Here is a 15,293-nt window from a genome sequence, read left to right on the forward strand (position 1 = left end):
GCCAGATGAAATTCCAAGCGCTCTAGGACAGTGGTTCTCAAAGCCAGTCCGCCGCTTGTTCAGGGAAAGCCCCTGGCGCGCCGGACCAGTTTGTTTACCTGCTGCGTCCGCAGATTCGGCCAATCATGGCTCCCACTGGCCGCGGTTCGCCGTTCCTGGCCAATGGGGGCTGCGGGAAGGGCGGCCAGCACGTTCCTTGGCCTGCACCACTTCCCGCAGCCCCCACTGGCCTGGAGTGGAAAACCGCGGCCAGTGGGAGCTGCGATTGGCTGAACCTGCGGACACGGCAGGTAAACAAACCGGTCCGGGGTGCCAGGGGCTTTCCCTGAACAAGCGGCGGACCGGCTTTGAGAACCACTGCTCTAGGAGGACCATCAGAGAGCATTAAGAGAAATCATTGACAGCTCCTGCTTTCCTCTGTCTGACACGTGGTGTGAATGGTTCACAATAACTAAAAGAAAACCATATGACATAAAATTTACTATCCAGAGAAAATTCACTTGGGTCAGGGAGGGTTTAATTTTTGACAGTGATAAAATACTGACTTCAAAACCATGAAAAATCCCAGCACCGTATTCCTCCCTTCCTACCCCTAGTCTCTGACCTTTACAGATCTCAAACCTCCAGATAATTTAATGGCAGTTAAAGGAAGGTTATGAAAATAGAAAGGTCATAACAGAGGAAACTGGGGCTTGCCATGGTATCTGGGGAGAGCCCATAACTCCAGCAACTGCTGCTGTGTTTCCTATTCATTGGAAAAGGTAAGACTTTGCTCATTTCAAAAAATGTTTTCATGAGCAATTCTAATGCTGATGAGGACTATGACCAGCACATACTGCAAGGAGGGAGCCCGTAATGGCTCTCCAGTCTAAAGGCAGGGAAAAGACTGGCTTGTCTGTTCTGCACAGAATAAGATGTGATTTAGTTCACTCTAAGGGTCAAATACAAATTAATGTGACACATTAATACGAGTCTCATGGCTAAATCTCATGTAGTGTGCTGACATCGGGCCTTACCCAAAGCCCACTGATGTCAATGGGAGTCTATGTAACTTTGTCGCTTCAGCTCCCACTGAAGCCAGAGGCAAAGACTGAGCGACAGACAGGCAGACATAAAAGGTTAAATGCTTTTAAAAACAGAATTTAAGTTGATCTTTGGAGCTACTCAAGGCCACATGATCACACATGAGAACCCCACGATTCAGTCAAATACAATCAGATAAAGAAAATAATCAATAGTGAAGGTAAGCATTATTAATTTTCATAACCATATCATACAAGTATCCCACTGAGGCACCATTATACTGATCCCATGCCAGTATTCACTTGGCCATTGTCAGTCACATCAGGATCTGCACCTCAGAGAGCCCGGGGGGTGGGGAGAGAAGCTTGAGGAATTACTACGAAAACAGCTCAACAAAGTTAACCCTAATAACGTGGGCTGTTTGTGCACCACCGTGATCCTGTATTACAGAAGAGGGTTGACTGTGTTTTCATTACCCCAACATCTGTAACAAACATACTAAGAGTGCGGTGATGGGTAAAATAATTGCCTCTAATCCTCAGCAGCATCAACAAATTGCAAATATGACTCTCAACTATGAGTTGGCTAAGGGAGCATTGGGTGCTTGTTCTTCCTAGGAGAGGTCAGCAGTCCTGAAGTACATAACACAATGGCTGATGGCAGCTCAACAGGAGGACATTGCACTGTGTCAGCGGATATGAGGAATTGGTCTGAACGCAGCAGGCAGAGATTCCACTGTCCTAGGAGAGTCCTTTGAATTTTGTCTCTATGAACCTGGGCTCAGAAAAGAGACATAGATTTTTGCTTCCCCTGTAATAGAAAAGGGGGTGCTGTACCTCAAGATCAAACACTAAATTCACCTTGACCTAACCTCTGAATCAAATGTAACTTAACAGCAGTTTCATAAACTGTATGTTGATTTTTCCAAGAAGCAAGCTTCTGCCAAGAACAGTGGGAACTGAACAATGAATCTGGGCCACATATTGGCACCAAGTTCATATGTGAATGTACATGAACGTATGTGGAGCTCATGAGAATGGTAATCTCGCAAAGTATTTTTGGTTTGCAAAACCAGTTCAAATAAATTCACAAAACTTTCTTTGCCTCTGTAAATTAAATTGCTGATGTGTTATTTTAAAAAACAAATGTTTTTTTTCTAGCAAACAGGAAATGGGGCTATGTACCTCTAAAAAAACTAAACTGGGTCCCTGGGGCTAATAGAATTCCTCTCTCCTTTCTTCTGTTTTCATTCTCTCTCCTCTCTCCATTTTTCCCCATTGGATTTTTCTCTCTGCTCCTCTTTTCACAGCCTCTCCCAAACAGAAGGCAAAGCCAGTAAGGTGTGAGTCCAGCTTTCAGCCCCACAGCATCCAGCTGGTGTGACATTAGGCAAAATGAGTTAGCCTATTTCTAAATAATAATAATCCCAGTTGCAGTAAAATACAAATTACAGGCAAATGGAATGCAGTGAACAAGCTATCTGTTGCAGAAAAGTACAGCGTGTGTTTGCTCCCTTCATAGTTTATTAAGCCTCTCAATTAGTTGCAGTTGCTTAGAAAGCACTCAGGGTGGACTGTCACCTCTGGGCATTGAGAGGTTGGGGAAGAGGAGCTGAATGAGTGCAGCTGAGGCAGAAGCAGACAAATCTGCCATACGGAAAAGCTCCACAAAGATCTCTCTTTTGCAGATCTAGATGAAATAAAGACACTAGCTCCATGCCTTTGTGCTGCGACCCTGCCTTTCCCACACTAAGTCCATGGTTTTTCTGAGGCATTAAGACACAGAAGAAAGCAATAACGAGTAATACCCCGTAATATTGCTTTAAAACAAAAGCCGTCTCCCCAGCTCTGCATCCAGATGGGTCGGGAAACTATAGAGTCGGACATTCAAATCTTGGAGAAATGATTCTAGTGGGCTTCCTAAGTAACAGCACAGCGGTTGGACATGCTACCTTAAACACAACAACAATATAGATAGGAAATAAAATGTTTCCTTGCTCTAGGAAAAAACAAGCAAAACGTGCCTACCAGCAAGTAGGAGCAACTCAAAATAGAAGCCATTCATTTCTCACCAAGGATTAATTAGCTGTCTGGGGTTATTAAACGTTTTCATTGGCCTGATCTGTGAGGAAACCGGGAGCTATAAAAGTGAGCCAGAGGTAATCACAGCAACAAATAATATTAAAAAACAAACAAACAACCAAAACTACTTGCAATGCAAATTCTGACAGCGTGAATAAATTACAGACTGGTCTGGTGTGATAAACAGCACATCAGATGGACTGTTCAGGTGGAGTTTTTAGGCCTGCAGGTTAGATCTGGTATTTTTCTTTTCAATCTCCAATGACAAGCTGAGGCAAATGTGGTCTCGCTCCATGTTTAAACAGAAAACCTGCTTCAGTCTAACTGGCCCTGTGGAGAGCAGATACAAGGAGCTTCTCCCCTTCCTCTTCCAACACTCTGGGTCAGGGATCAGTCACAGTCTGGGGAGGTTGCAGAACCACCTCTCCATGCTTATGCTGCTTGCAGTGCTAGCCTCCACAGAAATGACCTGGCAGGGTGAAGTAAGGACTGGGCCCCTGGCCTTGTGACCCCATTGCTTCAGCCAGCAGACATGGCCAGGCACAGGGGAGAATGCGACTTGTACCCATGTAACAAACACCTGAGCTGCAGCTTCAGAGTGCGCGCCACAGGAGTCCTGGGAAGAATCCTGACTGAATTAGCTGAGAGGCTCCCTCAGCACCTCCCCTCCTCCCGTAGCGCTGTGCCTAGAAGACACAATCTAGCTCTTAGTATGCACATTAAAGATCAGAGACTGATATCTCCTGACAATACTGCATCCCCCATGAGGAAGGCAACATTTACCAACACAAAGATGGACCAGGTGAAATTTACTACTAAGGGCTACAGCTTCCAAACACCAGTCAGTGTTACGACCCTCACAGCATCACTCCTGCCTGGTCTTATAGGGGGCTTCCCCATAGCACTCTCTGATGCAAGGCTCCTGGACTTTAGGTGTCAGCTCCAGAAAACCACATAAGACCACAGCTTGGTGCAGCACTCAGAAAGGCGAGTGGCGTTCCAGTGACTATGAAGAAAACTGGCTTAATGGATTTTGTATGTGCATCTCCCTTGTAGTAAATGGAAAATGTAGCCTTAGGTGTTTACATTTGATTTGGGAGGCTGGTTTTAATCTTCTTACATTGGGAGGAAAAACTCAATTACAGAATGTACTTACATTCCAACAACCCAAGTCAAACACTAAGGAAAAGAAAGAAATGCTTTAACTCCTTCATCGCCAGGCAGGAATACAAGCGTGTGCCAGATATGTTCAGCAGCACAAGAGGTGAAGAGTTTGCATACATGAGGCAGGGTGGGGTGTGGTACTCCAGCATGGCCAGAGGGGACAGGATTCTTTCCATTCAGACCTATAGCTCTCTCCAGTAGAGTTCTGTTATTCAGCCTGTACGTAAACTGCAGGATTTACCCCTTAATGACCCATGTGACATCATGTCCTCTCATCTGACACTAAGCTGAATTCATTAAAGGCATATCAGAGATGTCTCTGTGTTCGTCTTCACATTTAAAGGAAGCAAAAGCATTTCCTATTTATCTTCATTTGTTAATTCAGAATGAATAACTCTCCTGAGAAACTGCAGGTTTCTAGATTCACAGCAGCCACCGTGAATACCAGATGGTGACAAAGGATTTCTGTGAGGTGTCAGGGCAAGTGCGGGCTATATTCTGGGCTGGTGGGGCTCTGACCTATTCAGCTCATTACTGCAGCAGACTCTTAGGGAACCTCTGTGATGAGAGAGGGCTGGGCTGCTCTGAACCCAGAGCCCACAGGAGGGGGGAAGAAAAGGGAGCCTGCATTCTGCATTTCACCCTGAAGCCGCTGCCAGAGCTCTAGTCAAGGTTCCACAGCCTGCTCCAGCTCCATGGCCCTCACTCTGCCTTGCAGTCCCAGAGCTCTATTGGCCCTTCTTGTCACGCATGCAAAAGCGCCAACTCGGCATCGCAAGCATTCCTGGCTCAAGTATCAACAAAAGCATCATCAATGTTATTGTAATAACAAATGCATCTTTACCAAGACATGGCCCACCACCACCTTGGCTACTTTTCCTGTTGTGTGGTACCTCTTCCCCCCCTCTCTGTCTTTAAACCACAAGCTCCTGGAGGCAGGGACCCCACTGAAGACATGAGGGCATTATGCATGCCACCATAAATAACCACGGTGACAATTTTCTACTCAAGTTCACACACAGAAAGATTCCTTGACCCTTAGGCATCTCAATTAACTCACCCGTAGCATTGTAATCATGGAGGGGTCTCGGAAGCGGCCATCTTCATCTTTAAGATTATAGCCCTCTGGTCTTTTATCTCGTTCACTAACTTTCCATAGCTTCACAGTTTTATCTGGAAGAGCAAAAGAGAGAAGAAGATATAGTTATGCCTGAGTAAACAGGCATCCTAAAACGAATGCCTGATGAAAATGCTAATGTCACAAAAATTGGTTTAAATGTAAAAAAGATTACCGTTTCCTGTTCCTTGTCTTATTTGAATGAGATCTAGGGACATGGAAAGAATCAGCTCTAAAGAAAGAAACTGTTTACCATCAACACTTTTTTCCAGGGATATTTGGCCTTCCTATTGCTGCAAGGCAACTGCCGACAAACTTAAGAAGATGGTTTGATTAAAACAAGCATATTAGTGGACGAATTATTTGAGAAGTGATTTCCCAGGGCTCAGCTGCAGAGGTTATGACCATAGGTCACATGATTCAGTATACAGAGTTTAGGATTTATCTAGTACATGCCACAGTGTGTCACTAGAAACTCTAATATGGGCATTGGCTACAAGAGGAGAGAGCTTTTTACACTGCTCTGAAAAGGCAGAAGTCTGTGAGAAGTTTAATTTAGAACTCCCCACCTACAGACCAAATCCATATAGCGTCTTTCTCCCATTGCTGTGTATCTGTATACCTACCACCAAAGTTAATCAAGAGAACACGCTACTATATGATTTTTCCTCCTACAATTTGCCAGGTTACATGGCAGTTATCCAGGGGAAACTGACTCCTTTCAAGTATGATTTCCAAATTAACTTGGTCCAAATGCTTAAACAAATCACTGAAAACACATTAAATGCTGATGATACACCACATCTCCATATTGTGTCCCTACTGCCCAGTTTATTACTCCTTTTATTCAATCTTATTACTGCAAACTGCCATGATACATGGCAATTCCCAGATTTTAAGGTCAGAAGGGACAATTACAATCATCTACTCTGACCTCTTTCACTATATTTCATTCAATTCCTGCATCAAGCCCAATTGTCCTCTTACAAATAAAGAGAATAATATTCATGAGTGCTCTATCCATCATGTCTTTGAATATTTCCAACAGCCAGTGGAATCATTAACCATAAGCAGTGCTTGTGCAGCTATACACCAGTGTTTAGAGAACAGTGGTCATTTGTGCATGAACTTTAAAATACCCTGCATACAACAGATGTCAAATTCCATGAGTTTTGTTTTTGTCCCTGGGTGGAGACTAGCTCAGGCAAAGAAATCTAGGATGTAAAACAGTGAAATATACAGTGATTTAAAGTTCACACTGTGAACATAGTAAAAAGAACGTCCCCGGAATGAAGTAAAATCATGTCTGTAATTTACTCAAAAGTCAGTTTCAACTCCTCCTTCCACCACCTTGAACAGAAACTGGCATTTTATTATTGACTGCACATCCAATTTGCATGCCCATACTGCCATCTTTCCTTGGCTTTTTCAACTATTGACATTCCGTTTATCCTGTGCTATGAAGGCTTTTAGGTGAAAGAGCCCCAGGAACATGTGGTCTTTATTCTGAATAATGGTGTTTTCTTTTCCCTTGCCTGGCAGAGATTCTATCAGCAGTTTATCATCACTTCCACCAGCTTTAAAACACAATCTTATCATTCATCTTAATTTTCTCCTTTACACAGCAATTCCATTAGACTGCCATTAATTTTGTTTTTATTAACCCATTTAACTTCAGGGGGTTTCCCCTCTATAATGTTAGTTTAGCAACAAGAACAAAAAGATACAGAATAACATGGGAGTTTTTTTTAAAGACTCATTTTAATATCTTGCAAGCCTCTGAAACACCATCCCAAATGGAAAGATAATATCCCTGTTAATCAAAAAACTATTTAAAAACTCAATTAACAGAACATTATGCTCTATAATTAATCTTCATTGCATTTCAATGATTCTCCCCCCGCCCAAATGAGTTTAATAAGTCTTTGAATTTTATTACAATGATCAATAGAGTAAATTCCACAATACAAAGTAAGTTGGCTATAGGAGATAATTAGACCCCTCCTTTTCCCCTGAAGTAATTAAGTCACATCCATCTTAAGGTCCCATTCATCCCAAATAATATCATTGGATCCTCCTGATATTTATCTGAGCATAACAGGAAGCTGCTCAGCTGAACACAGCTGCAAATTGAAACAAATCAGCTGCAGTTTTTCTTAAAAAAAGATTCCAGGATCCAAAAACTTAATGAACATAATAAACAGAGGGACGAAAACTCCCTGTTTAGTGTCAAATGAACAAGTGTGAACTGACTGCAGAACCCTGTGTGAGGGAAATACACATGAAACATGCATTGACAGCAAATTCTAGCTGGGCTCCTGTTATCCCTATTTAAAGTCATGTTTTATAACAGAATCATTCTTGATTTTTTTAAATAAGATTTTGCCAGAAGAAACAACAACAACGGAGACATTTTCTGACTATTGTCTGCGTTGCCACCAGTCACAGATACCAATTCCCTGTGCTTGTGCTCCCTCACAGTCAAACTCCCAAGGGTGAGCAAACCAAGAGAAAAAGGGACCAGAGGCAGAAAAATGACTTCAAGGATTTTTAAGCTCTTCTGCCCAGTAGGCTGAAGAATTTTCTCACCGAGGTTGGGCTTCAAATGCTGATCTCAGTCATGCTAGTTAAAATCCAGAGTCACATCACTGGTCAGACATTAGTGTACGTTAGACCAGAGTGCAGCCCACTGAATGTATTGAATTCCCAACCTGAATATTCCTGTCCTTCCTAATTCTTGCTTCTCCTCCTCCTCCTTTTACTCTACATGTGTGGATTATGCCGACATCACAGGCCTGATATTGAGAGGCACTGAGACCCAGCAACTCCAGCTGAAATCAGGGGGATATGGTACAAGTACAGACCCCAATAACTGTTTTAAATAACTCCACTTCTCTGTTGTTCTCTCCAGGATCCCAGAAGAATGGTATTTCAATAGGACGTCTCCTCCGTGTAAGTCCTACTCAGCATGAGTAAAGGCTGCAAAATCATTCCTCTTTGGTTTTTTTTTTTTTTGAAACTACTACAAAAAATGTGAAGATGGTTTTCCTCAGGGCAAGGTTTCCCTAATACTGAAGTTATGGATGATAAGAGTCTGTTCCAAAGGTAATGGGAGTTACATGCCTCAATGGAAGGCAGAAAGGAGTTCAAATAGGATAGGCCCCTGGACCAAAACCACAGATACAAAGGGAAGGCTGAGGTGCACTAGGGTATGCCCCATTAAATGTTAGTTCAGTGTTTGACAAGAATATAACAAAGAACTATGAGGTGAACCCGGGTTACTTACCTCAGCCTTCTCTGTTCATCTCCTCATGTGTATTTCTCTCTCCTGGGAGAGATTCTTTGGGATGAGGGGCAGCATGGGCCTGCTCCTGTGAGGAGCTGAGCACCCTTAATTCTCCATTACTTTCAAAGGGTACACTTCCCAAGATCAAGACCTAAATAAACCTAAGACCTTAGTGGTCTGTTGGTCAAAGAAGAGGGCTGGAAGCCAGGAAAACTGGGTTCTATTTCCATCTCCGCCATTCCTTCACTGTGTGACTTCAGGCAAGTCAAACTCTCCATGCTCCAGTTCCCCCGGCTCTAAAATGGGGAAAATAATATTTACCTGTCCTGCGGGGGGATTGTGAAGATTTATTTTTTCCATGCTGGCAAAGCACCATGGAATCCGTGGATGAAAGGCAAAGCATTATATATTATTATTGTCACATACCATTGGTGGAGAGAAGGAAGTAGGCTGCATTTTGCTGCGGGAGCCATCGTATTTTATTGATCTTCTCCTCGATCTCTAAACTCTTCAGGTAATCGAACTCGGGTTCATGGCTCTGGAACGTGCTGTAAACATTGTATTCTCCCCTACGATGGGGCTGATTTTTACTCTGCAGGAGTGAGGAAAAAAACGATAAAGGGAATTTTGAGAGAGAGAGAGAGAGAGCACGAGAGAGCGCGCGCAAAATTTCTATTGATTCTTTTGTTCTCTGCAGATTGTTAAGAGATGGGAAATGTCTGATTACATTGACACATTACAGTTTAGATATCAAAGCCGACACAAGAGATCTTCCCGGCACAATGTATTCTCCTCTTGTGTCAGTTTCTCTGCATGCTGATGATATGAGCAGGAAATGATGCCTTTGCTTTGCTTTGTTTCTAGAATGAATGAAATCCTCCCTATCATTTCTCTCCAAGGCAAATTGGTGAGGAGAGATAATGGCTCAGATACAGGGCCAAGTCAAGTTTGACTCACTCACAAGCGCAACCCCGTAGAAGCCAGTGGGGCTCTGTACCGGCATAAGGTGAGCAGGATTTGCCCCAAAGATCTATGACTATCCAGCAGAAACAAAATAACGAAGGAAAGGAAACAATCTGTGCAAGAATGAACGCTGCATAAAATGACAAAGGGCTCAGTCCTGCAAGGTTCTGGGCAAGCCTGGCAGGTGTTGTGTACCTTCAAGTCCCATGGACATCCATGGGATGCTCGGGGTGCTCAGCACCTTGGAGCCCTGAGTGAGGCCGAGGGAGTTAAATGCTCCCAAACACTCTCAGATACTACAGTGATGAGCACTATATAAGAACCTGAATAGAACAGAAATGCACACACTTTATTGTATGGATTGACTTTCTGCGTTCAAATGATGTACCCAGGCCCTTTAACATCCTTCCAGGAATGGCATATCTCTGTAAAGCAGGAATTCAATGGAATTTATCCTGTGGCACATAATGAAGTTTAAAGTTCAAGAAATGGAGTAGAATAATACAAAGAGAATAGGAAATAAAATACTGTTGTGAATGATGATGATGGTGTGTGTATATATTATCTAAACTAAACAGCCCCTCGCAGCGTATACTGTATACATAGAAACAGTTTTGAGAGTAAGACCTTAAAATAGGCTTAAAAATGTCTTTGGATTACAAAGTTTATCATGGCCAGACCTCTGAGATCCCACTCCACCTTAACAGAACACATTGACAAAAGGGGGCTTTGCTACCATCCAGATCTGACTGTGAAGTATGCACAAGATGTGCCAGACCAATTAGCATCAGACAGCTTTGGAAATGGAGGGGAAAAAAATATTCCAGATTGTAAGGGCCTGTGACAGTTTTCATTTGCCAAACACATTCTGTGCTTCTTGGACCCACAGCATATGCAGAGATCTTTAATTGTGTGCTCAATGCCTTGTGCAAATATGGGTCCTGCAGAAATGAAGCACAAATGATACATAGCTACCAAGAAGCTCTTTAGGAAGCCTTTTCTGAGGTAAGGTGTATGTCCAGGGTCACCTGGATGATTCTTATCCATCTATGCTACAGCAGATTTTTTTTTTTTTTTAAATTTGAAATGTTCTGTTCTCTGATAATTTTTGGTGCTCCTGGAAGTGACAGACCCACACCAGCAAGGCCGAGAGCCCACTACAGTACAGCCAGATACTGTGCAAGCTTCCCCCCACAGCTCTTGGCACATACCCCAAATCTTGTTCTATAGCGAAGGGACTCTTGTGAGCAGTGATGGCAAATTGAGCCAAAAACTCACAGCTCGCGTGGGCTGCCCCACTGCACTATTCTTTGGGCTTTTCTGCACTGCTACTAGCTTGCCCTGTCTGCACCCACCCATTGTGAGAAGCCCAGAGCAGAAGCAAATAGTGCTTCGAGAGCATTCACTTCTAGGGGGAATATTGCCAGACAGAGGATCACACCACAAAAAGCAGCGGATCCTCTTCCCTGCCCAACCTGACATCACTCCTTTCTCTGAGCCACACAGCTTCAACCAAGCAGAGTTGACAGAGGACTCTCAGGAAGAGGGCGGTGTCACAAAGTTCGTGCTTGGCCCACAAAGACTTTTTTGCCCTCTTTGACTCTTCTCTGCTCCCTCCACATCTTGCACTGAAGGGGAGTACAAGGCCCTGTGCATGTTCTTGGTGGTGTGAGCAGAGAACAACAAGGGAAATGGCAATTCTGGCTTAAAATTGTAGGGGCTCTTACACCAACTGCTAGGCTGTGCTGTGATCTCACTGATACCAGTGTAAATCAGGTGTAATTCCACTGACGCCTGGGCCTTTTATCAGTTTAAAAAAAAGGGTGAAACTGAGATCAGAAGGCGGCTAATTAGGTTTACAGAATTCTAACATGCTAATGCAAATTGGTACAAATCAAAACAAGGCTGCAAACATGAGAAGGTTTGCTCAATGTGCCAAGTTTGGATGAAAGGAGCAAAGTTCAAAGAGCATTATTTGGTTTGGCAAAACGACACAATTAGGACCACTGGAGTTTCTAACGTGGCAGCTTGATCCAATTTGCATTAGGTACCCAACAAGAGCAATGAAAGTAAAACGATGCAGAAAATGCAACATTTTGAAGGTGCTTTCTGATACGCATATGGTCCCATTTTGGTTAATGGCCTATTTGCAGTTTTTAGTTGCCAGAAGAGAACTGGGGGGAAGAGTGACACGTGAGGATTAGGAAGCAGCAGGAAGCTTCTTTTAAAAGGATAAAATAGGCATTTTGCATTCACTAGCACTTACCTCCTGCTCACGTTGAAATATTACAACCCGACCCCCCTTGTCCCCTGTCGCTAGTAATTCTCCTGTGTGGTTGAATTCTACTGTAGAGATAATGTCAGCTGAAAAAAAGAAGACAAAGGCAATTTAAGTAACTGCAGACTGGCTTTTCATGGGCATCTATAAGACACCATTCTCTGTGCAGTTAAGGAAAAATGTATCGTCAGTGCTTTGTCTCCCCAGAGAAGTTTCCAGAGTCCTTATATTTCTTCTTGCATATAAATATGCTCGTGGAATGTTGTAACACAGTTTACTAGGAATGGGCACAAGCTAAAACCTGATACAAATACATGGAGTTTTGGGACACTAAGAATTGGATTCATGTCTGGAAGTAAATTTTGTGACTGTTTTATGTCTCCATAGTGGTGTTATCCCAAAGCAATACCATACCCAAACTCTGGGAGACATTTGGGTCTAGATTTATATCCAGATTTTGGAATTACGACCCATTTCTACTATTTATGTTCAATAAAGCCCCCAAAACATCCTGTGCAGGTTTAAGTGAATGTGTCCTCATTCAGATCCATATTTTCCTTTCTGTGTTCCCTCCACTTCCCTCTTACCTTAGGGGAGCTCTGCTAGTTTCCATCTCTGCAGAGTCAGAGGATGGGGGACCTTGCAGGCACCACTGCATTCTCCCCCATTCAAAGCCACGGGGCAAAATAGCCTTAGATGTGTGCTGTTTGCCCTGCCCACTGCAGAACCCCTGTTTTGTACTTCAGATTAAGTAAAGGAAACACTCCCTCCACTCCATGGCCATCTAGTCTCCCCAAAGTGGTGCAGTCCGATGCAATAATCAGAAAAGTTGTGTATGAACAGGGACATGGTCAAAATTACAGTGAGGCAAACTGTCCTAATGTGTGAGAAACAAGGAAACAGATGGGAACCAGTAACTTATATAGGGGGTCACAATCTGGTAAAGCCATGCTTTAAAGGCTTTACTCAATGTGTTTACCCCTGAGGCAAAGCAGGCAGGAGAACCACCAATGATTGGATTTATTAGGACTATTTTTAGAAGAATGTCAGAGGTTAATTCTACTGTGATTATTCCCCTACTGGTCTTCATGGATTGTCTTTGAGTGCAGCATTCAGCAAAGGCAAAACAGTGCAGGGGAGAGAAGGAATACGGTCTCAAACCTAGCAGTTGGCTAAAGGACATCTTTTAAAATGAAAGGTACTTTGTTTTAGCTTTTGGTATCCAGATCTTTTGTGTGCAAGTCAGTTTTATTGAACTTTAATTTCTCTTTTCATACCGTATTTATCTAATCTCTCTCTCTCTGTGCGCACACGCGTGTGTGTGTCTAAACAATACACTTTTCATAAGCATGTATACCTACACCCCTTATACGTATGTATGTGCACACACATTGGGTACATACACACAGACGTTGTATGAATGTTTAAAGATAAGCAGGTGATTAGGTGCTGCCCTGAATAGGGATGCTAGATGGGTTGTAGATACCACACAAGCTTCTCTCACTGGATTGTTTTTTAGCATATACTTTACTGGATCAAAATCTGTGTTTTACTGTAATGCACCGAGAGGCTGAGCCAGGTGAAAAACATCTAAATAAATAGGTCAGCACTGAATTGGACCCAAACATATAAGACACAATCAAAATATATACTAGGAAGGTACTAATATACATGGATCTCTCTCTCTCTCTCTCACACACACACACACACACAACTGCGAACTTCAGAAGCCACTGTGAATGCTGGTTATTGTCTATGTCTTCTACAATGTGGATCAAGATGCCATCCAGCAAAAAAAATCCTTAAGAGTTCTGGCAAACCCAGAAAGGTAGCTTTCTAAATGGTATCTCAGACAGGCAAGTTTTCCCCCTTCCAGGTTCTAATTGTCCTAAATTGCTCAATCAGCTTAAATATTGCACCCCCTGATCTCAAGTCAGAGATGTTAGTTGCATCAGTTCTTTTCCTAATCTTGTCCCCAAACTGGTGCCACTGCACCCACATAAACTGCCTCTGTTCTTTGCCAGTCTCTCGACCAAACTGCTTCCGATTTATGGCCTGACACACCACAATGGCTTCAATGTACACCAGGTGAAATCTGGCCTATTTTAAACAAGTTTAGTGCTATTTACCCCATTTCACTAGAATCCAGTTTGTTTGTATATTTCCCCCTTATTCCTCTACCGGATCTGGCTGGTGCCTGGTGGCTTAACTCAAACTGGGAAACCATTTCCAATGGGACTCTTAGATGGCTGACAAGATGATTCTTCTCCTCCCCAAAGAGCATCAAAGTCCACCTCAGTCATGCATTAAGTTTCTACCAGACTAAATTGAAACGGTGACTCCAGGATGTTCCCCTACCCCAACCAACATGTTCTTAAAAAACCAACAACATTCAGATTAACTCTGGGGCCTGAAGATTCACCTGTAGCTCTAGCGACTCCAGTGCTTTAATCACAAACCTCTGTCATTACAAAACATAAGTATAACTTAGATCTCCACAATCTGGCTAGAATGAGGAAGGGATTCCAGCAGCTGGTGTAAGAGAACAGCCACAGGTAGGGTTAGTCTCAGGCTCTAGCTTCACTACACTGACCCAATACCACCGGCCTCTGTACAAAGGCCAAATTTGGTATCTCACTCATTTATTCCATGCTATGTGCACTCACACATCCTGGTGGACTAACCACCATTTATAGTCCTTACTGCTCAGACTCTGTTATAGTCTCCTGCCCACCTTTCTGTTCATCTCTCCTTTGCTTTTCACTATTAATGTAGGGCAGATTATGGTCCATGAGTAACAAACACGAAAAAAGCCTTCCAGTGTGGAAGAAGGCTGGGGACACAAGATCTTCTTCTTTCTTGACACTTCCCTATTCAGGGTCAGCGACTTTTATAGCCTTCTTCCAAAACACATGAATGTACACCTAGCTGTCGTGCATACTGGTCTCTCTAAGGTCCACTGATATCTGGTCTATATATCGAGTCTTTGGCCTCCCCCTTGGTCATCTTCAGTCCATGATCATTGCAAAGGCCAACCTACCAATATCTTTAACTTTCAGAGCCCTTGCCCAGTTACAACAGTCGGGTAAGGCTGTTGCACGTGGCTTGTGAGGAATGACCCTGCTCTCTGAGGTACACTTAACATGGACATAAGTTCAAAAGGGCATATCTTATTGGACAAGCTTTACAGGTTGGCTGTCCAAGCTTGACACCACTGGTTTGTAATTGGAGTTTCCCTTCCAGGTGATCTGCTTATCAAGGCTACCAAATCCTACCAGCCCCAGCAAGTCTTATTTTAAGGTGGTCTTTATTCACCTTAATGTCCTCATAATAGGCCTATGTGGCATTTTACAGAGATAGCTGTGCCACCAGTTACCCCAC

At 43.2% G+C, this 15,293-nt stretch overlaps 1 protein-coding gene across 6 annotated transcripts in view; it reads right to left on the reverse strand.

Annotated features, from left to right (window-relative positions):
- Positions 1-15,293, reverse strand: part of PPP2R2B (protein phosphatase 2 regulatory subunit Bbeta) — a 261,285-nt gene that overhangs the window by 62,180 nt on the left and 183,812 nt on the right. For all 6 annotated transcript variants that reach the window (XM_037907301.2, XM_037907303.2, XM_043520668.1 and 3 more), the window contains 3 exons: positions 11,901-11,998; positions 9,098-9,263; positions 5,329-5,441 (listed from right to left, as the gene is read on the reverse strand). In XM_037907301.2, coding sequence (XP_037763229.1) covers positions 5,329-5,441; positions 9,098-9,263; positions 11,901-11,998 — 377 coding nt within the window. The remainder of the gene's footprint in view (positions 1-5,328; positions 5,442-9,097; positions 9,264-11,900; positions 11,999-15,293) is intronic.

This window comes from Chelonia mydas, chromosome 8, assembly GCF_015237465.2.
Source record: "Chelonia mydas isolate rCheMyd1 chromosome 8, rCheMyd1.pri.v2, whole genome shotgun sequence".
NCBI lineage: Eukaryota > Metazoa > Chordata > Testudines > Cheloniidae > Chelonia > Chelonia mydas.